This window comes from Helianthus annuus, chromosome 12, assembly GCF_002127325.2.
Source record: "Helianthus annuus cultivar XRQ/B chromosome 12, HanXRQr2.0-SUNRISE, whole genome shotgun sequence".
NCBI lineage: Eukaryota > Viridiplantae > Streptophyta > Magnoliopsida > Asterales > Asteraceae > Helianthus > Helianthus annuus.
This window is the reverse complement of record NC_035444.2, coordinates 18,742,265-18,769,566: the sequence shown is the minus strand read 5'-3', so window position 1 is coordinate 18,769,566 and position 27,302 is coordinate 18,742,265. Positions and strand designations below refer to the sequence as shown.

At 44.4% G+C, this 27,302-nt stretch overlaps 1 protein-coding gene across 1 annotated transcript; it reads right to left on the bottom strand.

The window, feature by feature from the left end:
• On the bottom strand, nucleotides 1-27,302 carry LOC118485010. The gene is made up of 8 exons (XM_035981210.1): nucleotides 27,124-27,302; nucleotides 26,455-27,056; nucleotides 25,466-25,654; nucleotides 25,182-25,321; nucleotides 646-671; nucleotides 439-525; nucleotides 180-340; nucleotides 1-72 (listed from the first exon to the last, which is right to left on the bottom strand). Exons 1-8 carry the CDS (start codon nucleotides 27,260-27,262, stop codon nucleotides 1-3), a joined length of 1,416 nt encoding a protein of 471 aa, XP_035837103.1. The 5' UTR covers nucleotides 27,263-27,302.

Sequence of the window (27,302 nt, the reverse complement as noted above, 5' to 3'; positions counted from 1 at the left end):
TTACACGTATGCAACACCAACATAAACTATAGCAAACAACATATTACATCCTAAATTAACAAATATAACCATCTGTAATACATTATACAATACCAATATGTATGCTATTCAAACTATTTATATGTGCAGTACCAACATTTCATCTTCTAAACAACATAATACATCAAATATTAACAAACATGAGCATTCTTCTCTGATAACGACAATTTTGTTACTATCTTCACCCTCATGTTCTTAAGTTGCATGTCTTGAATATCTTTATCTTTGTTGAATCTGCAATCAAACTTCTCACCACTCCCTTTAAACATCTCCATATGTCGCATAGCGAATACCTCGCAGTCTGTGAAGTAATAAAGGGATTTCGCTTACTCGTTCAATGTTTCATCGTGGTTTCGCTCACTTGTCCTCCTCTTTGTACTTTTTTTTCTTTTTGTGCACCTGCATGTGATATAAGTAATGTGTTTGCATAAATGATATCAATAACATGAAAGTAATAAAGGGATGCACATGTGCATAAACTCCCAACTGCATCATCAAATATTAATCAACCTTTTTTTACCTCTTTGTTTAACAGTTGCGTAATCATTTCCATTGCATGCGACATTTTTTTGACCCTTTATCCCTTGATTTCAAAACGAAAGTTACCTTCTTTGACTTTTTCCGTTATTGAGCTACAATAATAAAAAAAACAAAGGATTAACAAATATACAATCTCAATGAATATGTGCACTAACATTAACTTTATCATTACTATATACACTATGCACATGTGCATCACTATGCACACGTGCATCAACATAAATTACATTGTTAACATATTCTGGCAAACTATGCACATGTGCATAACTATGCACACGTACATGAATGACCTTATTACCATATTCTGGCAAATTATGCACATGTGCCTAACTATGCACATTTGCATCCATATGACTTACCATATTGAAATTGATGCGCGTTAGTGCATATATGTTTTAGGTGTATATTTTAAGCCCTTTTTACACTTTTAGCCAAGTTTTAAATTTATAAAACACGATATTTACTAACACTAAACACACATATGGGCACGTGCACCCATCGTGGACGTAGTATAGTGTTGGTAAGATACCGAGGTCGTCCAAGGACACAAGAGCTTTTAGTACCGGTTTATCCTCAATGTCTAATCAAAACAAAATGTTAGAAAAGATTTTTAAAACTAAGAAAATAAAACTAACTAAAATGCTGAAAATTAAAATAAAAATAAAAACAGATAGACAAGATGAATCACTTGGATCCGACTCGTGTATAGTGTTGCCTTTGATTATTTTCGCACTTTTGCACTTATTTAAGAGATTATCTTAGTTATTGTAGTAGGCCCCTCTTTTGAAGGTGACGTTACCCTCAACCCAGTAGTTTGAGTCAGCAAGGATACAATCCTAAAGGGTCGGATTAATGAAAGATAATTAATTTAGTTATTAATGCATATTATGGTAGGCCCCTCTTTTGAAGGTGACGTTACCCTCGACTAAGTAGTCTGAGTCAGCAGGGATACAGTCCTAAATAGCCGGGTTATAGTATTAATAGTAGTTTAACTTATGAGGGGATCAAAGAGTTTGGACCCCCACCATCCAATACCTTTGGGTATTGAAGGAGGTCCTACTAAATTTGACCCAGGTCCCTTGCAGGATCTCTAAACGCTGAACAACGGCAAGACTCTTACCAAACCGTTCACTTAACCCCCGACCAGGTAGCCAACATACCTCCATATAGACCGTGGAGATATGAATGGTGAAAATCTTTTATTTTATATAGACAGTAAAATAATGCCAAGACACCACGGACAAACGATAAGGAAGAATCACCTTCAACATAAGAAACTAGTTATTAAAGTCATTAATACAAAACCAAATAAAAAGTGCAAAAGATTAAAAATAAAAAGTATTACACTAGACACTTGTCTTCACCAGGTGATGTAAGAGACTTAGGCAAACATGGCCTTTGATTGTCAAGAACTCTTACGATCAATCTTGGATCCCGATACGACTCACACACTCTATGATGGACAATGGATGATGGTGGTGGATGATGGTGTTGTGATGGTGGTGGGTGGTGGGTTAAGTGTGAGAGAGGTGGTGTGCCAAGGGATGAGTTGAAATGGCTCCAAGAACTCCGATTTATAGGCTGAACAGAAGCCTGGGCATGGCCCCGTGCCCGTTGGGCACGGCCCCGTGCCTGTCTGACACTCTCTCTCTTCATTAATTGTAATTCGCAATTACAATAAATGCGCCTGCAGTACTCTGACCACGCCCCCGTGTCCGCTGGGCATGGCCCCGTGGTGGGCAATAGAAGCTTCTATAGGTTTGTCTTTTCTGCTGCTTCTTGGGCACGGCCCCGTGCTTGCTGAGCACGGGGCGTGTTCAGTCTTCTGTCTTCTTTGTTTTGCTTGGGAGGATGCTGTCGAGGGGTCGGGCAATCCACTTTTGTTCCTTTTCTTGTATTTATGTTAGATTTTGCTGTCTTTTTGCTTCTTTTGTTAATTTGAGCTCATTTAATCTTGAAAATACAAAAGGAAGACAAAAGCACACTTTTTCCAACATTAGTACTAAAAAAGGTTAGTTTTGTGCCACAATTGATATAATTTATATGTTGCATTTTGCGCGTATCAAATACCTCCACACATGAATCTTTGCTTGTCCTCAAGCAAAACTCTTTATAATGTGGCTTTATTCACTCCCAAATGGAATGGGTAGAAGAGAAGGTTTTTGGGCTTGTCATAGAGTGTCGGGATTTTCCAAGATCGTTTAGGTTTTATTTTATTTATTTACAATCCTATTTGTCATGATTTATTAAAAACATCGCATAAGATAAATTATTTATTTAGGCATAACATACCTTTCTAAAATTCCATTTATATACAAGTTCACATACCTCACGGGGGAAATCACTCACACTCGGCCGAAGGTGTATTTTTAGTGAACTCACTCGAGAGCGGCATGGAACTTATTTCTACCATAAGCTTGCCAAGCAATCAATCCTCATCCTTTTTAACTTTATACCTGTGTAAATATCAAGAGGACCTTTTGGGTGAAGGGTTAGGCTTGGGCTAAAGGTGGGTGGTTGGGTTAGTAGTTAGTTGAAAAGGGCGAAAGGCGTAAAAAGCGTCGGTTTTCGTAGAACATTTTGTTTTTGTAACTTTTTATTTTTAATGAAGTATTTATTTAAACAAGCTTTTGTTTGAGGAGCTTTGTTTGTTTATTTCCAACTTCATCATCAAAATATATATATATATATATATATATATATATATATATATATATATATATATATATATATATATATATATATATATATATATATATATATATATATATATTAGAAGAGTCACACGAAAACCAAGCTTTGTTACTAAATAAAGGGTTAAAAATGAAAAAGGGGTTTTGGTGGTGAAGGGGTATGGTCCCAAAATGACCATTACCCGCATCAAACAAACCCCTACCAGCAAGCAAACCGCACCCATGCGGTCACATCCTTCGAACCCATTCGGTTCGAAGATGAATAGCTTGACCCAAGTACGAAAGAAGATGAGCATATCGATGCGGCTGGCACCGCATCATATGGCCATTTTCGTCACGACAAGGGAAGCGAGCAAATAGTCTCCACATACGATGATGCGGCCAACACCGCATCTCGCGTATTTCTTGATCACAAGTAGGAGACGCGGTAACTTCAGACGTTACCGCATGCAGCGATGCGGCTCGCACCGCACCCTGCATATCCAACAAGTGGACTGACACGCCAGGCAAGTGGCTGACACCACGAGGCAAGTGGCGCCGGCGACAGTCCCCTGTCAGAGCTATTAAAGCAATGGGCTGACGTGGCGTAACCCCCACGGCCGGCGAGACTGACACACCTGCAACGGTGCAGCTCGTCGTCAGCCCATCCATCAATCTCCTCCTTCACTCCTCGGCTATAAATACCGACCCCAAACCAGGTTTGAGGTATTATCTCTTCACAACTCTAACTACTACTATAATCTTGCTTTGCTTCCCAAGCAAACTACTGATTCTCACGCCGGAGAGTGGTAACAAGGAGCACCCCCCACCCCATCCTCCTTGTTACGAGTCACGGCTTGTTTCCTTGTGCAGGAGATCATCCACCGGTGACCCAGCCAGCGATCTCCGAGAGGAAGGGATTAACCCTTCTTGACGAGACCAGTGTGTTAACCCTGCCCGGTTAACCATTGTTTCATCATTGGCGCCCACCGCTACTCTTAGCACTTTTTAATCCATCCCTCTCCCTCTCAAGATCATGACTGATAACCAAAACACCAATGCGGATAACCCAAATCCCCCGGTAACAACAGGGGTCCACCCTTCGACCCCCCAACCCGGACACATTGGCACGTCCACCCAAAGGATCCCATCCTTTGCGCTCGGACACGACTTATCACAGGCCCCAACTGTGCTTCCACCAGGCGTGGACTTACACTCCTGGTACCAACAGCAGACTGATCTGCTGATAGCGACTTACAACCGCGCTTGTACGGAAGCAAACGTACAAGCTGGGCCTACTCCAATACAACACACACCTGCCAACCGTATACTCCAATACGATGGCAGGTTACACTCACGTCCGGCTTCCAGAAGCCGACATGACGACCGTGGATCATCTTACTGTTCGATCCATACACTCAATGAGGACACTTCCTCATATGAGTCCCGCTCCAGAGGGCCAGTGCATACCCGCCTGGGCCCCTATGGGGAAGATAGGAGGCGGTCAGCCTCCAGGCGCGGCCCAGGCATCCAGAGCCGACTGGGCCCGCAACCCTACACGGAAGGGTACGGTCATACCGACCCTGACGATCAAACCTACCGCGGGGAGTCTCACGACACCAACAGCAGACCGGGGGGACGCAACTATGTTCCTCCCAGTCACCCCCGCACTACATACCTCAGGGCGGCAAAGCGCCCTGTGCACGAACCATACAGGCCAAGGGCCGCGGCCGAAAATTCAAAATTCGTCCCGCACATCGCCAACGCCGATATCACAACGACAAAATTCCCAGTCAACATTGGGAAATACAGTGGCTCGACCGACCCGGACGACCACATGAACATCTTCACAGGCGCAGGCGTCAATGGCAGGTGGGACGAACCCACCTGGTGCAATTTTTTCCCCCAGACCCTTATCGGTCTGGCGAGGGCATGGTTTGATTCTTTGCCAGTGGGATCACTGGATTCTTTCGAGGACTTGCGCGCCAAGTTCCTCGCCCATTTCAGCCAGCAGCGACGCCACGAACGCGATTCGCTGGACGTCATGAACATCTGGCGAAGAGATGACGAATCGCTCGAGGCATTCGTCATCCGTTACAATAAAGAATGCCTAGAGATAGGCGACGTGGCAGACCAAATGGCGCGAAACCATTTTATTCGGGCCGTCAAAGACAGAGAGATGGTCATGACCATCTCTGGCAAGGAGGGTTTGCCTAAAAAATGGGAGGATGTCATGACCGCAGTCAAGACATATGCCCAGACACAGCGGTCGCTCGAACCGCACGTCAAAAAGGCAAAACCCCAAGCCGAAACATCCCATCAAGGGTCCAAACGTAACAACAAACGCAACCGGGATGCGGGCAATCGGGATATTACTAAACCGTATTTCCCGCAACCCAACACGTTTGACCCACAAAGCTACAACCCGGCCCGAGACACTCGGGCACCAAGAAAAGAATCTCGGGACCGCAAATGGACCGAGATCAACCAGTCGCCAAGAGAGGTCCTCCTCGCGGACCCACAATTCTTGCGACCGGCCCAACCAATGAAGTCCAAGAAAAGTCAGGACCTCGCACTATACTGTGAGTACCACAAGGACTCGGGCCACACCACCAACAACTGCATCAGTCTCCGGCTGGAGATTGAGCGGGCGTTGAAAGAGGGCAAACTGCAACACCTTTTACCAGGTGGACAAAAGCCCACCAAGCATATCACCCCTCACAACGAAGGTACCTCCTCCGGAAAGAAAGCCATGTACGTGGCTTCCACCCACATGATTTACGGAGGCAAGGGTAGGCCGCGAAAAGCGGCACGAAGACCGGACAATGATTGGAAAGACGAGCAAGTCGTCTTCCCAAAAGTCCGAGGCGGACCGCGTGACAGACGCGCCGTCGTCATTTCAGGCCAGCTGGCCCATTACTGCACCGAGCGTCTGTTCATCGACCCGGGCAGTACATCCGATATAATCTACGAGCAATGCTTCAATCAATTTGACCAAGAGGACAAAGATCGGTTGCAAGCCGTAGATTACCCGCTGGCCGGATTCGCAGGGGAAACAGTCTTTCCCCTAGGCCAAATTACATTTCCCGTGCGTCTTACCAATGGTAAACACACGCGGACGGAGGAGGTAAACTTCATGGTTTTACCCCACACCTCCAATTATGATGTCCTCCTTGGGAGAGAATCCCAAGGAGATTTCAATATGATCACATCCGTCCCCCACTCCGCGGTTGGTTTCCCAACCGCATCGGGGGTTGCAATCATCTACGCCCGCAAGGACGTCATGATGACGGACGAAGCACGTCCGACAAAGGTCGCAAGGCCCACCCCCGTCGACCAACCGGAAAAATGGGTTCTCAACCCAACGCATCCGGAACAGAAGGTCACATTGGGTCACGCCTTATCCTCGACCACCAGAGCGCACCTGAAGGAGCTCCTCTTCAGGAACCAAGACATCTTCGCGTGGACTCCCGCAGACATGACAGGGGTCCCACGCGAAATAGCGCAGCACTATCTGAATACCAAACCAGGTATCAAACCAGTGATCCAAGGCCAACGCCACCTTGGGTCAGCTAAAAATCAGGCGATGCAAGAGCAGATCGAAGAACTGCTCTCCGCAGGTATACTGCGGGAAGTCAAGTACCAGACTTGGTTATCCAACCCTGTCATGGTAGAAAAACCATCCGGGGGCTGGCGCATGTGCGTCGATTACAAGGACCTTAACAAGGCCTGCCCCAAGGATTGTTACGCGCTTCCGGAAATCGACGAAAAGGTCGATAACCTCGCACCATTTAGGTGGAAGTGTTTCCTCGATTGCTACAAAGGGTACCACCAGGTACAAATGGCACTTGAGGATGAAGACAAAACGGCATTCCGGACCCCAACCGGAAATTACTGCTATACAAAAATGCCGTTTGGGTTGCGCAACGCGGGCTCAACCTACCAGAAACTGATGAACGACACTTTCCGCGGTCAAATAAGCAAAAGTGTCGAAATCTATATGGACGACCTGGTCGTCATGAGCATGGAGGAAGATACCATGCTCACTGATATAGAAAGAACATTCCAAACTCTGCGAAGCGTCAACATGAAGCTCAATCCAGGGAAATGCTCGTTTGGAATGGAAGAAGGCAAATTCCTTGGGTTCATCGTCACCAAAGATGGATTCAAGGTAAACCCGGAAAAAGTGCAGGCGATCGAGCGCATGCCATCGCCTGCATCGATGAAAGATATGCAACGCCTGGCCGGAAGGCTGGCGGCACTCAACAGGTTCTTGGCTAACCACGCAGCCAAGTCATACCCTTTCATCAAGACCCTGCGAAGCTGTTCAAAGAAGGAACAATTCCAGTGGACCACAGAGGCTGAAAAGGCCTTCCAGGAAATGAAGGAGTGTTTGATACAACTCCCAACACTAACCGCACCATGCAAAGATGAGCCACTCATCTTATACCTATCCGCTGCAGACAACGCAGTGGGCGCGGTATTAATAGTGGAACGAGCGGGGGTTCAAACACCCATCTATTATATCAGCAAAATGCTCAACGACCCGGAGACGAGATACTCAATAATGGAAAAATTGGTACTAGCACTGGTACATGCTTCAAGACGGTTACGACGCTACTTCGTAAACCACATCATCACAGTGCTAACCAATTACAGGATCGGCCCGATCCTGTCCAAACCCGACATCTCTGGGAGATTAGCAAAATGGGCAATTGAGCTGGGCGCACATACAATACATTACAAACCGCGCCCTGCCATCAAAGGCCAAATCTTAGCTGATTTCGCCGCTGAAGTACCAGCGGATCGCATCCAAGAATGCGAAGAATCCCAAAATCCTGCGCCCCCACCACCCTCCTCAGAAGTATGGGCACTATTTACCGATGGTGCATCCAACGAGGACGGCGCGGGCGCAGGTCTGCGACTCGTCAGCCCTGACGGCCAAGAGCTTACATATGCCATCCGCCTCGATTTTAAAAGCACCAACAACGAGGCAGAATATGAAGCACTACTAGCCGGGCTACGTTTAGCAGTCAAAATCGGCGTGCAACATCTGGAAGCGCACGTCGATTCCTTGTTAGTTGCGGGCCAGGTACGCGGCGACTATGCCGCCAAAGGGGATATCATGATCCTCTACCTCGAGCAAGCCCTGCAGCTAAAATCCAAATTCGCTTCATTCAATATTCGACACATTAATCGAAGCGAAAACAAATCTGCGGATGCACTATCAAAACTTGCATCCACCAGCTTCCAACACTTGGCAAAGGAGGTACGTATCGAGATTTTGCAAAATCCTTCGGTTCCTCTACGCCAGGTCAGTGTCATCCAATACGGAACAACGTCATGGATGACACCAATTATCGCATACCTTCAGTCAGGTGTGACTCCCGAGAGCAAAACAAAGGCACGTAAGTTGCAATACAAAGCGTGCCACTATCAAATGGGAGACGGTATCTTATACCGAAAGTCATACCTCGGACCGCTCCTCCGATGCGTTAATCCACAAGATGCCACATACCTTATCCGAGAGATACATGAGGGCATATGCGGCATACATGCCGGACCACGCATGGTCGTGGCAAAAATCATGAATGCCGGGTATTACTGGCCCGGCATGCACCTGGACGCCGTCAAAGAATTACGCAAATGCATGGACTGCCAGCGCCATGCACCAAAAACTTTGCGGCCAAAAAACAATCTGGTCCCCGTCACTACTGCATGGCCTTTTCAAAAATGGGCGATCGACGTAGTGGGACCATTCCCGGACGCACCAGGTGCAGTTAAATTTATCATAGTGGCGGTTGATTACTTCACAAAATGGGTAGAGGCGTGTCACACCCCCAATTTCCACGTGTCACCGGTGGGCCCGGTGTGGGGTACAGTGACGTAGTTGGCATCGTCATAGACAATCAACACAATATAATAATGCACAGCGGAAGCAGAATAGAAACATTTCAACTTTTAAATAAAGTGTAATAATAATATCACAGTAGTTGAAATGGATCCACAGGCGGATCAAATAAAATAGAAATAAATAGTTCAACAGATAAATGTCGTCCAAGTTTGCGAGACTATTGTGGACGCTCTCTAGGAATCAGCCAGCCTATTTCCGTATAGTACCTGCACTTAATCTTTTGGAAAAAATACGTCAGTTTACACTGGTAAATACAAATCGACTGACTCATTTTGAAAATGATTTAAAATTTATTTAAATGCACAAGGCATAAATATTTTTATTAACTTGGGATAATTATAAAATATAAACTTGTGAACGATTTACATGCACTTATATCTCTGGTGGCCCGGGATCTACTGTCCGGGCTAGAGATTTAATTGACACACCACATCAAAGAGTTATACACGACGGGTGTACGCCTACACCCCGTGCTCTGGTCGTGGCCATCTCGTAAGATAATGCCAAGGATATCCGGGACATGGTCAATAACCCCCCAAAGCCTTTAAGTAAAACAAGACTGTTTAAACGAAGTCGCACAAGCTATTCAAGACTGAACACCTATAAGGAGCAGGACTTGTGCGCCCGATCAAGCGGTATTTTAAATACCGTACCCCAAGCCCGTATAGGGAAATAAGTCAAAATGTATTTACCTGAGCAAGTATAAGTCACAAACGATAAGTGGTGGTAGCTTTTACCGGGCTTCCTAATCTGGAACAAAGGTTTATAATTAACCTATTAGATTCCTAACGGCCTTTTATTTAAGCTTAAGCTTTGACCGGTTAGTTTTAGGAATGATACGGTTTACGCACGATTAAGCGAAAGACCGGATAGAATGTGATTTAGACCCGACAAGTTTGAATACTTGTATAATACGGGTATACTAAATACATTCTGGATTTTGAAGCAAAAACGATATCGTTTGACCCGTTTCGGTCATTTTACGCAAACTAGTTACGTAAACCGAACCGAACGCGAAAAGGGCGATACGGGTAGCCAAAAGATTCAAATGCAAGTTCCCTGAATTAATATGCTTAGAATATGATATTATATCAGTAAGTTATGTCCTATATTGCCCGGGATAATTTTAAACTCAATTTATGCCTTAGAAGGGCATTTTGGTCATTTAAAAGATAATAAAAGGGTAAAATTAGAAATCTGAGTTTCGGGTCTGGTTCATACAGTAAATATACTTAATATAACATATTATATCAGTGGGGTATGACCCATATATCAAATATATCATTTAAAACCAAACTATGCACCGTAGGGGCAATTTAGTAATTTCACAAGGGCTAAAAATGCCAAAACTGGAAACCTGAGTTCAAAATATTATACTTACTGTTATTATATGAAAATATGTAATTTACATCAGTAGGTATAAGTCTTGTAGGTATAAAACAAGTACAACGCTTACTATGCGCTTAAAACGCTAAAAAAATACGATTTAAGGGCGTTTTTGGGTTTTCACAGTAAATCTGAGATTTTTATATTTCCAGAAGTCTTATAATAATTTATTCATCATACAAAATCAGTAGAAAAAGGTTTCGGGTCAAACGGATGTGTAAAACTCATTTTATGGCTAAAACGGTCAAAACCGACATAAGCCGAAATGGCTAGGTGATCGAGGATCCGTTCAGCCAAAAATTAATTAAAAATCATCAAAATTCCCAGAATATTATATATAATCAGTTGGTAAAAAGTTTTGTACCAAAACGTGGCCAGAAACGGGTTCTACGCAAAAAGGACCGTTTATGTAAATTTATAATATAGTTTTACGCTAATGGCCATAACTCACAAACTGGACCACCAACTGATCCGAAACTTTCGGTGCAAGTTTATATAATAAAAATAAAGATTTCTATCCTTTCACTTTTCCAAAAATCCCGTTTTAAATCAAAAAGGGCAAGATAGTCAACTTTATGCATAAACCGGAAACAAGCATTCGAATAGGCTAAGCATAGACTTAATCAACGAAAATTCCAGAAAGTTTAACTAAAATAAAAATAGTCAAAAATACTTTCCAATACAGATCTTGTACATGCATGTACGAATCCGAATCGATAGTCTACGAAATAATCGTTTTACAAGACTTTCGGTTCCGATTCGTGGCTATACTATAGATTGTCGAGTTGATGATGATTAAAACACATTCATATATATACTACAAGTTATTTTCAATGATCAATCAGGTTGCATGTCATCTATATCATTAATCATGTCATTTTTCGCAAAAATCACTTCTGTTGACTTTTTAGAAATAGGTTTGACTCGACATTAAGCATGCATGTAGTGGGAATCAGTTAGTACCCTTTAGAGGGTTTGTTTCCCACACAAATACCAATCTATAACAAGTTTCAATTCGAGAAAATACTGAAAGAAATCCGTTTAATCAGAAAGTCAAAGGTTATGAACACCCAGTTTGACTTTTAGCAATTAACACAACAAGAATGGATCAAAGAACGAATTGAAGGCTTACAAGAGTCCTATAGATGTTAAATGGTCACTAGGAGTCGGCCTTGTTGATCAGAATCCCTCCAGAAAGCTTGCTTGAAGTGTTCTTGAGAGCTCTTGAGAGAATGCTCCTTGTTCTTCACTTGCAAATGATCAAAATGAGATCAATTCTTGTTTTAAATCAGTATTTTCGAGCTTCCTGTAGTTGTAGGCATGCAAGGCATGCTATTGGGCTAAATGGAGGCGAGTTACAACTGTAATGCACTAAATTTCGGACTCAAATCAACCAAAATCCGAATTCTGGTCGCTGGGCAACCCACGCGGCCCGCTTGGGCAATCCCAGGCGGGTCGCCTGACCCTGGTTCAGCCCAAACATCTTTCAAATGTTGACAGCTTTGACCCCTGAACTTGTACGCGATGTTTTGGCTACTTTTCTCGACCCGTAAACCCCCAAGCTTGGTTTTTAAGGACCTTAGGACTTTTACCAACATGGTAATGCCCTCGGATAACTTTGCGCTCAACCGAAAAGCCCTGAATTCGACGTTGACGCTTTTAGTCCCTTAAGTACGGTTTTGGCCATAACTTTCTCATACGTTGACGAAACTTCATGAAATTTTTACCACATATTCTAGTGAGTATATTTTAGCTATACAAAGCTTCGGGTCTGCCAAAAGTTCACTCAGAGGTATAAATTAAACATGTTGACACTTTTGGCCCCTATAGTTTACGATACTTCACTTTTGGGCAATTTCCGCGTCGTATGATCCATGAACCATCCGTTAAATGTTATAAACATTATGTGGGGTTATCATAGAGCCTATTTATCCATTGTTGACACTTTGGACCCTTACGTTCCATAGTTTTCACTGTTTGTCACTTTTAGTCCCTCTAAAGTATGTTTTCACATAACGGAACCTTATGACACGTGTCAAGACATTATTGGACGAAATTTTTTCGAGGTGTTACATCCTCACCCCCTTAAAAGAAATCTCGACCCCGAGATTTATTCAAACAATTGGGGATATTTTTCTTTCATCGTGGATTCCACTTCCCACGTGTATTCGGGACCTTTACGGCCATCCCATTTGACCTTAATAATAGGCACTTGCTTCCTTCGAAGCTTCTTTACCTGTCGATCCTCGATCGACAAAGGTTTTTCGACAAACTTTAGGCTTTCGTCTATGTGTATATCTGTATGCGGTATAACCAGTGAATCGTCAGCGAAACACTTCTTCAAGTTACAGATATGGAACACATTATGAATAACACTAAGCTCTTCAGGCAATTTTAACTTGTAAGCGACTGCCCCGACACGTTCGATTATCTCGAAAGGTCCAATATATCGCGGGCTCAGCTTGCCTTTCTTTCCAAATCTCATCACACCTTTCCAAGGTGATACCTTGAGCAATACTTTTTCACCCACATCGAAGTGAAAATCTTTGCGCTTAGGATCCGCATAACTTTTCTGCCTATCCCTGGCAGCTTTCAAACGATCACGGATCTGAACGATCTTGTCTGTCGTCTCAAAGACGATATCTGGTCCAGACAACTGGACATCTCCAACTTCTGCCCAACAAATGGGCGATCTACACTTCCTACCGTATAGGGCCTCAAAAGGCGCAGCCTTTATGCTGGAATGGTAGCTATTGTTGTAGGAGAATTCAATCAGTGGTAGGTGCTTATCCCAACTACCACCTAAGTCGATCGCACATGCACGAAGCATGTCTTCCAAAGTTTGAATAGTACGCTCACTCTGACCATCGGTCTGAGGATGGTAAGCCGTACTAAAATTCAAACGAGTGCCCAACGACTGTTGGAAACTTTTCCAAAAATGTGACGTATATCTAGTATCTCTGTCAGAGATAATAGATATAGGTATACCATGTAGCGCTACTATCTTATCGACGTATAATTGAGCTAACATATCTGAGCTATACGTCTCTTTGATGGGTAGAAAATGAGCTGACTTAGTCAGTCTGTCAACTATGACCCATATGGTATCATTTCCCTTGTTCGTCTTTGGCAACTTGGTGATAAAATCCATTGTCACCATTTCCCATTTCCATTTGGGAATTTCAGGTTGTTGAAGCAAACCTGACGGCTTCTGATGCTCAGCCTTGACTTGCGCACAAGTCAAACACCTGGCCACATACTCGGCCACGGACTTTTTCAAACCAATCCACCAGTAGTTCGATTTCAAATCCTGGTACATCTTATCAGCTCCAGGATGAACGGAATATTTAGAGCTGTGGGCCTCCTGGAGGATAACATCCCGAAGTCCTCCATATACTGGAACCCATATTCGTCCGTTTAGTCGTAGCATTCCATCTTTGTCGTGGGATAACTGCTCCTCAGTTACTCCCAACTTTTCTGCAGGATAGTTAGCTTCCAGCACAGCTTCCTTCTGTGCAGCTAACACCCTTTCATTCAAATTATTTCTTATTTCAATGCGCTTAGCATTGATTCTGATCGGTTTAACCCTTTCCTTTCTACTTAAGGCGTCGGCAACCACATTTGCCTTGCCTGGATGGTATCTTATCTCACAGTCATAATCATTGAGTGTTTCCATCCATCGCCTTTGACGCATGTTCAATTCCTTCTGATTGAACAGATGCTGAAGACTCTTGTGATCCGAATAAATGATACACTTGGTTCCATACAAGTAATGTCTCCATAGCTTCAAGGCAAATACAACCGCACCCAATTCCAAATCGTGGGTGGTGTAGTTCTTCTCGTGCACCTTTAGCTGGCGAGAAGCATAGGCAATGACTTTGCCTTTCTGCATGAGTACACAACCCATGCCAGTATGTGACGCATCACAATACACCACAAATTCATCTATACCATCGGGCAATGTCAACACTGGCGCATTGCTCAGCTTCTGCTTCAGAATGTCAAAGGATTCCTGCTGCTTAGGGCCCCAATCAAACTTAATCTTCTTACGGGTCAACGAAGTTAGGGGCGCAGCAATCCTTGAGAAGTTCTCGATAAATCGCCTATAGTATCCTGCCAATCCGAGGAAACTGCGAATCTCGGTAGGAGTCTTCGGCTCCTGCCAGTTCATGACTGCTTCTACTTTAGCGGGATCTACTTGGATACCACGCTCGCTCACTACATGTCCAAGGAATTGGACTTCTCGAAGCCAAAATTCACACTTCGAGAATTTGGCATAAAGCTTCTCTTGATACAGAAGTTTGAGAATACAACGAAGGTGATTCTCATGTTCAGCTTGGCTCTTCGAGTAGATAAGAATGTCATCAATAAAGACTATGACGAACTTATCTAAATAAGGTTTGCAGACACGATTCATGAGATCCATGAACGCGGCTGGTGCGTTAGTGAGTCCAAAAGGCATCACTAGGAACTCGTAATGTCCATAACGAGTCCTAAACGCGGTCTTGTGTACGTCTTCATCCTTGACCTTCAACTGATGATAACCTGACCTGAGGTCAATCTTTGAGAAGTAGCTTGCTCCTTGCAGTTGATCGAATAGATCGTCGATCCTGGGTAACGGATACCGATTCTTGATAGTGACCTTATTAAGCTCACGGTAATCGATGCACAGACGCATCGATCCATCCTTCTTTTTAACGAACAAGATTGGCGCTCCCCAAGGAGATGAGCTAGGTCTGATAAAACCCTTAGCTAATAGATCATCCAACTGCGTCCTCAACTCCTTCATCTCCGTTGGTGCCAATCTGTATGGTGCTCTTGCTACAGGTGCAGTACCTGGAATGATATCTATCCGAAACTCTACTTGTCTATCCGGTGGCAATCCGGGTAGTTCTTCAGGAAATACCTCAGGGTATTCCGAAATAACAGGAATATCTTCAATCTTCGGCTTCGGCTCATCTATGGTAACTTGTGCCATATAAATGACACATCCCTTCTGCATGCATCTGGATGCTTTGAGCATGGACACTTGCTCCGGCAATCCATGCTGGGTGTCTCCTTGAATAGTAAGTGACTCACCGGACGGAGTCTTAACTATTACTTGCTTTCTGTTGCACAGAATCTGGGCTTGGTTACTAGACAACCAATCCATGCCTATCACTATGTCGAATCCAGCTAGCTTAAAGGGAAGCAAGGATAACGGGAAAGAATGATTCCTAATGGATATAACACATCCATCTAGAACAGTTGAGGCGGTTTCTAAGGTTCCATCGGCTAATTCCACCTCATATTTCACGCTTAAGGTTTTAACAGGAAGGTTCAACAGTTTACAAAACTTATTGTCTACAAATGACTTATCAGCCCCCGAATCAAACAAAACTCTAGCAAATATATCGTTTACAAGGAACGTACCGGTAATGACGTTATCATCAAGGACGGCTTCCTTTGCGTCCATTTTGAAGACTCTCGCATTAGTCTTCTTTCCTTCCTCGGCCTTCTTCGCAAACTTTGGACAGTTGGGCCGAATGTGACCTTTTTCGTTGCAACCAAAACACGTTGCATCCTTCATCTTCTTGCAATCCACAGCCTTATGATCTGTGGATTCGCAGATTCCACATCGTTTCTCTGAAGACTGGGATTTTGTTTCAAACCGACACCTCCCAAAGTGGTGTCTCCTACAAAACTTGCATCTGGGTTTTTCACCCGACTGATGATCACTTTTCCTAGACCCCGACCCTTTCCTGTGGTCGTTGTTCCCTCTATGTCGCTTTTCAGCTCTTCGTGAGGTGTCATCCTCAGGTTTTCGTTTGTTCTCCTCAGAGCTCTTCATGGCTCTCAATCTAACCACGTCTTGAGTGAGGGAGAGGGATAGATCCGCTACGGATCGAAATGTTGTAGGTCTTGAAGCTTTGACGCTGGCTTTAATCTCCGGTGCCAGACCCCCAATAAATCGAGCAATCCTACGCGGCTCCGGGGTCACCAAGTAAGGCACTAAACGAGACAGCGTGTTGAACGTAGTAAGATACGTTTGACAGTCGAGGTTCTTCATGACTAAGGATACAAAATCCGATTCAATTCGCTCGACCTCGTGCTGCGGACAGAAGTTCTCTTTAATCAGGGCCACGAACTGTTCCCATGACAAACCGTACAGTGTGGCCTTACCGGCAGCTTGTAGGAGTGACCTCCACCATGCTAACGCATCTCCTTTGAATGACTGGGACACGTACTTAACGACGTCCCTATCAGCACACCCGCTGATATCAACTACAGTATCCATCTCGTCAATCCACGTCATGCAGTCGACGGCTCCTTTTTCCCCAGTGAAATCCCTGGGCTTGCAGGATACAAAGTATTTGTACGTACAGGACCTGCTGTACGTGTCACGTTTCAGCTCAATCTCCTGCTTCGGGACGCTGCTGTGGTTGGAGGAATGATTATCATCCTCAACTTTCTTTGGCTCACTCTTTTTAGACGGCGGCTTACTATGAGCCCCAGAATGAGTCTTAGCCTTTACATGCGTCACTGAACGGGTTCTACTCTGAGTACCACTAGATTCTCTGAACTGCCTATCCATAGCCTTGGCGACAGCATTATCAATCAGTGCTTGCAATTCTGCACCGGTAACGTGAATCTTTGCATTATCTGAGCGTTCCCCAGAATGACTGTTGGTTTCTTCCGATTTGGCCATCGTAGCTTTAAGCTACAATAAAGGACAAGGTCTTATTTAGAACCTAACAGTATTATCGTCCTAGACGATTTATTAACCATGGTATCAAAAACCTTAGCAGTTAATTTAATAGATTTCATTCAGGCTCTTATTAGCAATCAAGGAATGAAAATATGTATATTGGCACCATAGGCCTAGTCACAAGGACAATCACTAAATTATAAATTTAGATTTTTATAGGACTATAAATTGTATAATTAAACAAATAATCCTTTACTAGACAGAGAGTCATAAACCACAACTGTCATTATATAACATAGTTATAACCCGTAGGTATCAAGCCATTAATAGACTTGTGTACAGATATAATCTGTAGATATTTCTTTACTAGGCAGGGAGTCATAGACCACAACTGCCACTATATGACCTAGTCATAACCCGTAGGTATCAAGCCATTAATAGACTTGTATACAGATAGAATCTGTAGATAATTTATTAAAAAGGTGGGTCGTGTGATTCTACAGATCACGCTTAGCCCAGAATGTTAACATGTTCTCAGATGTTAACAGGGAGTTGAATCCTTTCAACCAGGTTTTACTATCAGGGCCAGGCCTGTTAATAAGGCATTCAAGCTAGGTTATACCTTACTAAGATTCTTATAAAATGGCAAATCAAATAAAAAAATAAAAAAATTGATATTTTCCATTATTTTAATATTCTTCATGCATATAAATAAAATGATAATTTCAAATTAATCATTTCAAATTTCAAATAAAATACCAGTACATAGTTGCCCTAAACGGGACTTTGAAATAACATAACTAGCATGAATAACATGCCCGCGCAGGGGCTAAACAAGTACAACAATAACAAAATAAAATAAAACAAACCCACGCAGGGGTTAACAAGATAACATACCCACACAGGGGTAGAGAAAGATAGATATACCCTCGCAGGGGTAGAGTACTGGAATAAATGTCCACGCAGGGACATGAGTACATGCAATGATAATCGAAGGATTCAACGATCCTTCTTGCCCTTACCCTTGAGCAAATCGAATACCTTCTTAAACAGGCCACTGGTGCGTCGGCGATCCTCTCGCATATTGTGCTGAAACTCGCGTCGCATGCTATCAATCCCCTGCAGGATCTCCTGAACCTGCGGTGGCGACATCATAGGCGCCGGTGGTGGTGGCTGGTAGTGCTGCGGCTGCGGCGGCTGGTATGGCTGCGGCTGCGGTGGCTGCTGGTAACCCGGAGGGTAACCAAAAGTAGATGGGCCAGCAGCCCAAGGGTCTCCAAGTGGACCACTATGCGGAAGTGAGCTGTAGTTCACAGCTTGCCAATAAGGGTCTCCCGTGTAATCATAACCCTGAGGGAACACCTGCTCGAACGGGTTGAACTGAGCGGCACTAGCATAAGCCGGGATCGGCTCTCCAAAATTCTGCGGCGGCAGAGGCGGGATCGGAACAGAAGTAACCTCCGATACGGGATGCTGAGACTCCCCTGTCTCGGACTCCCCGGGTAAAGACGTGTAGCGGCTGCTACTAACACGTGGAGGGGTGCCTATGCGAATCCCTCCGCGCGTAGACATGCGCGCATTCCTCCTAGGCCTCTGAGGCGGAGGAGGTAAAACTGGCGGCGGCGGTGGTGACGGAGTGATCACGTCACGCCACAGGGCCTCAGATAGGTCCTGCGGTAGAGGCGGCTGCTGCTGGAGCTGCTGCTGCTGCGAGTGGTGCTGTGAGTGCACCGGCGAACCATGGAGCGATTGAAGCATCGGAGTACCATGGAGTGATTGAAGCATAGGAGAGTTGTGACTAGGGGTGAAGTACCAATCATGCTGCTTGAACCTCTCCTGGAAGCTGTCCACACCATTAAATGGTGATCCTGTGTAAGGCGACGCATCCGATATCTCAATCGGGTGGTTTGGTGTGCCTGATGGTGGGAGCGAAGGGTCCGTCTCCTCGTCTACGTCCATCTCGTGACCACCAGGAAAGTGGTCCTCCTGTCCAAGTGGGTTATGGCCCACTGGCTCCTCCACATAAGCATTAGGGTTATACAAACCCTGGTAGGCTGGCGCTGGGTGCTGGTGTGGTGACTGGTGCAATGGTATGTATGATCCAAGCGAATCATGGGGCCCGTTCTCCGAATGGGGCCCAAACGAGTGGGGTAATGACGGAGAAGTGCTCGCGGAAACCGAATGCCTAGCAGGCTCGGCAATAGACCTCCAAAGGTCGTTAGCGGCTGTGTGGTGTGTAGCAGATGGGGCCCGCCTATGCGAGGGACCAGCCTCATGATCGTGCGATGTAGGAAATCCTCCACGACCTCTCATCCTTGGCGGCATCCTGATCCTGTCAAAAATCAAACAAGTTGCGCAACAAAATATATAAGACAATGCATTAATAAATAAAATAAATTAAACGAAATGTCGAACATTTCCTAAGTTCTTTGTCTAGACTCGAAAATCGAGGAATGTGCAATCGTGTAACTGAGATTAAACACATTAGGATAGTGTTTAATTCACTCAGCGTTGGCTCTGATACCAACCTGTCACACCCCCAATTTCCACGTGTCACCGGTGGGCCCGGTGTGGGGTACAGTGACGTAGTTGGCATCGTCATAGACAATCAACACAATATAATAATGCACAGCGGAAGCAGAATAGAAACATTTCAACTTTTAAATAAAGTGTAATAATAATATCATAGTAGTTGAAATGGATCCACAGGCGGATCAAATAAAATAGAAATAAATAGTTCAACAGATAAATGTCGTCCAAGTTTGCGAGACTATTGTGGACGCTCTCTAGGAATCAGCCAGCCTATTTCCGTATAGTACCTGCACTTAATCTTTTGGAAAAAATACGTCAGTTTACACTGGTAAATACAAATCGACTGACTCATTTTGAAAATGATTTAAAATTTATTTAAATGCACAAGGCATAAATATTTTTATTAACTTGGGATAATTATAAAATATAAACTTGTGAACGATTTACATGCACTTATATCTCTGGTGGCCCGGGATCTACTGTCCGGGCTAGAGATTTAATTGACACACCACATCAAAGAGTTATACACGACGGGTGTACGCCTACACCCCGTGCTCTGGTCGTGGCCATCTCGTAAGATAATGCCAAGGATATCCGGGACATGGTCAATAACCCCCCAAAGCCTTTAAGTAAAACAAGACTGTTTAAACGAAGTCGCACAAGCTATTCAAGACTGAACACCTATAAGGAGCAGGACTTGTGCGCCCGATCAAGCGGTATTTTAAATACCGTACCCCAAGCCCGTATAGGGAAATAAGTCAAAATGTATTTACCTGAGCAAGTATAAGTCACAAACGATAAGTGGTGGTAGCTTTTACCGGGCTTCCTAATCTGGAACAAAGGTTTATAATTAACCTATTAGATTCCTAACGGCCTTTTATTTAAGCTTAAGCTTTGACCGGTTAGTTTTAGGAATGATACGGTTTACGCACGATTAAGCGAAAGACCGGATAGAATGTGATTTAGACCCGACAAGTTTGAATACTTGTATAATACGGGTATACTAAATACATTCTGGATTTTGAAGCAAAAACGATATCGTTTGACCCGTTTCGGTCATTTTACGCAAACTAGTTACGTAAACCGAACCGAACGCGAAAAGGGCGATACGGGTAGCCAAAAGATTCAAATGCAAGTTCCCTGAATTAATATGCTTAGAATATGATATTATATCAGTAAGTTATGTCCTATATTGCCCGGGATAATTTTAAACTCAATTTATGCCTTAGAAGGGCATTTTGGTCATTTAAAAGATAATAAAAGGGTAAAATTAGAAATCTGAGTTTCGGGTCTGGTTCATACAGTAAATATACTTAATATAACATATTATATCAGTGGGGTATGACCCATATATCAAATATATCATTTAAAACCAAACTATGCACCGTAGGGGCAATTTAGTAATTTCACAAGGGCTAAAAATGCCAAAACTGGAAACCTGAGTTCAAAATATTATACTTACTGTTATTATATGAAAATATGTAATTTACATCAGTAGGTATAAGTCTTGTAGGTATAAAACAAGTACAACGCTTACTATGCGCTTAAAACGCTAAAAAAAATACGATTTAAGGGCGTTTTTGGGTTTTCACAGTAAATCTGAGATTTTTATATTTCCAGAAGTCTTATAATAATTTATTCATCATACAAAATCAGTAGAAAAAGGTTTCGGGTCAAACGGATGTGTAAAACTCATTTTATGGCTAAAACGGTCAAAACCGACATAAGCCGAAATGGCTAGGTGATCGAGGATCCGTTCAGCCAAAAATTAATTAAAAATCATCAAAATTCCCAGAATATTATATATAATCAGTTGGTAAAAAGTTTTGTACCAAAACGTGGCCAGAAACGGGTTCTACGCAAAAAGGACCGTTTATGTAAATTTATAATATAGTTTTACGCTAATGGCCATAACTCACAAACTGGACCACCAACTGATCCGAAACTTTCGGTGCAAGTTTATATAATAAAAATAAAGATTTCTATCCTTTCACTTTTCCAAAAATCCCGTTTTAAATCAAAAAGGGCAAGATAGTCAACTTTATGCATAAACCGGAAACAAGCATTCGAATAGGCTAAGCATAGACTTAATCAACGAAAATTCCAGAAAGTTTAACTAAAATAAAAATAGTCAAAAATACTTTCCAATACAGATCTTGTACATGCATGTACGAATCCGAATCGATAGTCTACGAAATAATCGTTTTACAAGACTTTCGGTTCCGATTCGTGGCTATACTATAGATTGTCGAGTTGATGATGATTAAAACACATTCATATATATACTACAAGTTATTTTCAATGATCAATCAGGTTGCATGTCATCTATATCATTAATCATGTCATTTTTCGCAAAAATCACTTCTGTTGACTTTTTAGAAATAGGTTTGACTCGACATTAAGCATGCATGTAGTGGGAATCAGTTAGTACCCTTTAGAGGGTTTGTTTCCCACACAAATACCAATCTATAACAAGTTTCAATTCGAGAAAATACTGAAAGAAATCCGTTTAATCAGAAAGTCAAAGGTTATGAACACCCAGTTTGACTTTTAGCAATTAACACAACAAGAATGGATCAAAGAACGAATTGAAGGCTTACAAGAGTCCTATAGATGTTAAATGGTCACTAGGAGTCGGCCTTGTTGATCAGAATCCCTCCAGAAAGCTTGCTTGAAGTGTTCTTGAGAGCTCTTGAGAGAATGCTCCTTGTTCTTCACTTGCAAATGATCAAAATGAGATCAATTCTTGTTTTAAATCAGTATTTTCGAGCTTCCTGTAGTTGTAGGCATGCAAGGCATGCTATTGGGCTAAATGGAGGCGAGTTACAACTGTAATGCACTAAATTTCGGACTCAAATCAACCAAAATCCGAATTCTGGTCGCTGGGCAACCCACGCGGCCCGCTTGGGCAATCCCAGGCGGGTCGCCTGACCCTGGTTCAGCCCAAACATCTTTCAAATGTTGACAGCTTTGACCCCTGAACTTGTACGCGATGTTTTGGCTACTTTTCTCGACCCGTAAACCCCCAAGCTTGGTTTTTAAGGACCTTAGGACTTTTACCAACATGGTAATGCCCTCGGATAACTTTGCGCTCAACCGAAAAGCCCTGAATTCGACGTTGACGCTTTTAGTCCCTTAAGTACGGTTTTGGCCATAACTTTCTCATACGTTGACGAAACTTCATGAAATTTTTACCACATATTCTAGTGAGTATATTTTAGCTATACAAAGCTTCGGGTCTGCCAAAAGTTCACTCAGAGGTATAAATTAAACATGTTGACACTTTTGGCCCCTATAGTTTACGATACTTCACTTTTGGGCAATTTCCGCGTCGTATGATCCATGAACCATCCGTTAAATGTTATAAACATTATGTGGGGTTATCATAGAGCCTATTTATCCATTGTTGACACTTTGGACCCTTACGTTCCATAGTTTTCACTGTTTGTCACTTTTAGTCCCTCTAAAGTATGTTTTCACATAACGGAACCTTATGACACGTGTCAAGACATTATTGGACGAAATTTTTTCGAGGTGTTACAAGGCGAAACCACTCGCTTCCACCACTGCTATGATAACAAGAAAGTTCATTTGGGAGCACATCATCTGCCGTTTCGGTTTACCAATGTACATTGTTACCGACAACGGCACCAACTTCGCTGCCGACGAGTTCCAAAAATGGCTAGAAGAGCTGAACATCAAACACATATTCTCGTCAGTCGCACACCCGCAAGGGAACGGCCAAGTCGAGAGTATAAATAAAGGCCTAGTCGACGGAATCAAAGCACGATTGGGAACAGCCAGGCGTGGCTGGGTCGATGAACTCCCAAGCATCTTATGGGCTCACCGCACTAGCCCAAAAACAAGCAACGGGGAAACACCTTTCAGCCTCGTCTACGGGTCTGAAGCGGTGATACCCGCGGAAATGGGCCTGCCATCTCCTAGAATGTTGGCTATCGAAAAGCTAGACAACAACAGGGAACGTAGGATCGATTTGGACCTCCTAGAAGAAAGGCGCGAGAACGCCGCCATCAACGAGGCCAAATACAAATCCAAACTGGAAAAGTAATACAACGCGCGAGTTCGCGTTTGTACTTTCACTCCAGGGGACTACGTCCTACGTGACAACGAGGCATCTAATGCCGAGCGCCCAGGAAAACTTGCCCCCAAGTGGGAAGGACCCTACCTCATCAGCGAGGTCTTAGGGAAGGGCGCATACAGGTTACAAACACTAGAGGGCGAACCTATCGCCAGAACATGGAACGCACAACAGCTTAGACGCTGCTATATGTAAGCTATGTTCCTACACTCTCTATGTAACCTATTGGGCCGCAGGCCATTTGCACATAAATAAATAAGCAATTTTCTACATTATTGTTTGTTATTACTATTACAAATGCGTGCTCCACTTTGCGGTATCCCAAAAACAGATTGGCAAAATCTTCATTCATGATACCCATACAAAGTGGTAACCACACACAACTATTGTAATAGGCCAGCAAAAGACAAACAGACTTGCATGTTTTATCCGGCCGGATACACAAGTTTTTGTTAAACACAATTCCTGAGCCCCAAAAAGGCAAACAATGGAATTGACGCGGACTCATACGACAAAGGTATGGAGTACACTCGACCCCATTCACAAATGGGTAGAGTTCCGGTAATACAAGCTTTTACAAAGCTTAAGCAATTCTAAAAACCCTCACACGGTAAATAACAGAATTGATGCATACCCATACAACAAAAGTATGGAGTATACTTGACCCCGTTCATAAATGGGTAAAGATTACGCATACACACGTTCAGACATGCAAGAATTAAAAACACTTGTACAAACTGAACAAAGAAACTTTATATTCAAAAAATTCAAGTATCTACATGATGCTTACTGAATTTACATAAAGTTCCTATTCTATACAAGAGGAATACAAAAAGGAGGCACACTCGCCAACCTAAACCCTATTTTGTACCGCTGGTCCCCGCATCTTCTCCGGCACCACCAGCGGGTTCTTCCTCTTCCACATCAGGGTAAAGCATCCGCAAGCGGTCAACATAGTCCGCAACCTCCAAACACTCGTCCAGCTCCCCTACACAGGCAAGGGGCGTGTCATAAAAGGAGGCTACGGCCGCTTTCAGACGACCCTCGGTATCCACATCACGGAACCCGGATGCTTGATCGGTATAACCGCCTGCGGATAGTACATTGATGTGCCCAATACAGCGGTTAAAACCAGCCTTGAAACCCGCATCACGCGCACGTTCCTTAACCAGGTCCAAACCTGATGAGGTCTCAGGGGCATTCATTATGGCCTCGACAATCTGCAGTAAAAAGATCATAAGTCTTGCGTGCTAATCCAAGCAAATGTAAAGGCAAAGGATACTTACACGCGCGATACCGTGAGTCCGCAACCACTCACGGTCAACTTCCAGTTGGTTCAAAGAGGACACCAAGGCATCCTTGGCCTCAGTAGCAGCGTCGGCCCGCTGCTCCGCAGCAGACACGCGGGCAGTAAGGTCCGTAACCGCGACCTCCCGCGCCTGCACCTCAGCCTGTTACAAGAACAGCAAACAGTTTACTCGGTAAATACTTTCAAAACAACAAAGGAAATATAAAACAGAGGCAACGAAACATACCTGAAGGCTGGAAACAACCTTATCCAAACGAATGCGCTCCGCATTCAGCTCTTCCAGAGCCTTGGAAGAACGGCTCTCTTTCTCCGCGGCCTCTTCAAGGGCCTTTGAGGCACGAGCCCCGGCCGCTTTGGCCTCTTCCAGCGCCTTCAGGGCCTCATCCTTTGCCTGCAGCGCTTTAGCTGATGCGGCCTCAGCCGCAGCTTTTTCATTGCCCAAGGCAACATTTGCCGCCTTGGCGTTTGCTAGCTCCTGCCGAGTATGAAACAGAAGATTGTTCTGCTTAGCCCAAGATTCGTTCCACTTCTTGCGCTCGTTGGATGAAATTTCCTCCCAACGCTTACGCTCATCAGCAAGGAGTTTAGCAAGGGAACGCACCTGTTTTAGCTGGGCAGCGGCAGCCCATTCCGAAGTCTGCTTCTGCTTCTCAAAAGCAGCTTTATCCTTCTCGAGCTGCTCCGCACCCGCACGGGCAGCCTGGACCAGCTTCTCCGCTTCTGCCCGCATGCGAGCAGCATCTTCCTCGCGGCGGCCCAGCACCTTATAATCTTCCAAAATGGCATTTGCCACAATGGAAGTCCCTACCAACATGGTCGAGAGCTGGTTTATACGCAGCTCCCGCGGTGCGGCACGAGCCCGCTCAACTTCAAAGGGGGTCCCAAGACCGCCCAGGATCTCCCTGCAGGCCGCAGGGTCGTTAGCAATATCATCCCCCTGCAATACAGTCCAGGGGGGTCGATGGTACAGCGTACCGCGATCCTGGGAGTAGGTGCGGTAGTAATACTCCAATTCAGACTCCCCAGGCTGAATTGGAGGCCCGTCATACCCCGCACCATCGGCCGACGAACTGGTACCCTTATCAACCGCAGACTTCCGCGGCCCAGCATCATGCTGCCGCGCTTCATCGCCAGTTTTTTGCGGTTCAGCATCAGAATGTTGCTTTCCGGTAGCAGTGAACCGCAAACTCAAATCGTCTCCCTCATTGGGAGAGATCAGGTTGTTGGACGAGTCGACAGTATCAAATATCTGGGTCGCAGCATTCTCTGCGGTACCCTCCTTCTGCACGGTTGACTCAGGTACCACCTTGACGGGAGGTGTCGATGGCACCTCCGCTCCACCCGCATCCATGGCACGCGGAGGGGACTCCGGAGCATCGAAGATAGAAAAATCTTCATCTTGACGCTCTGCAAAAAAGTGAAATAGCTATCAGAACCAGTTACACAACAGTTAACACTAGATAGCCTACACTTACCAACGACAACCGCAGGTTTCTTCTGCGCCGGAGCAGACCTTTTGGTTACTAGCCTCCGACGTTTGGTTTCAACACCTCCAGCAGCTTTCTGCTCTGGCCTCCTCTTCTCACCAATCACAGGGGGACCCGCAGCTGTCCCTCCCGCAGCCACCTCTTCTGCCTGCTTCTTCGCAGCACCAGAACGTGACTCCGCGGCTGTACTCAAACCCTCAAGGGTATCAGATACTATCACACAATCCTTGTGTCGACGAAAAGAGGAATGAGAGATACCTGCTTCCTGCGGCACCAGGTGAGGCACAGTAGTGACCTCCTTTATCTTCTTTTGGCGGAAGCGCACGCCCTTCACAGTTTGCCTCTTTGGCACACCTTTCGCTTCAGGGTCCCCCAAGGCCCCAAGATCACCTGCATGGAATCAATACGTCAATAACACAACATGATCAACACAAGTAGCAAAGCTTCGATAATATACCTTTGCCTACTGGCAACTCAACTGCCAGTGCAGCCGCAGTAGGCACCCGGAAGTTACTACGGATGATAGTGTTGTGATCCTGTTCACCATCCGCACAAACTACGGTCTCAACCGTACCCTCGAAATCCGGAGCAAACATCCTCCATGCGGGGGCATCTTCTGATAGTAGACACAAAGGT

What these genes read in the sequence shown, in the direction of transcription:
- LOC118485010 (XM_035981210.1), bottom strand. Translation starts at nt 27,262, where the DNA reads ATGTTTGCTCCGGATTTCGAGGGTACGGTTGAGACCGTAGTTTGTGCG. An exon ending in GTCAACCGTGCAGAAGGAGG is followed by an intron (nt 25,655 to 26,454) that starts GTACCGCAGAGA and finishes CATACTCGGCAG; the next exon opens with GAGCTAGCAAACGCCAAGGC. An exon ending in CTGGAAGTTGACCGTGAGTG is followed by an intron (nt 672 to 25,181) that starts GTTGCGGACTCA and finishes TTATTATTGTAG; the next exon opens with CTCAATAACGGAAAAAGTCA.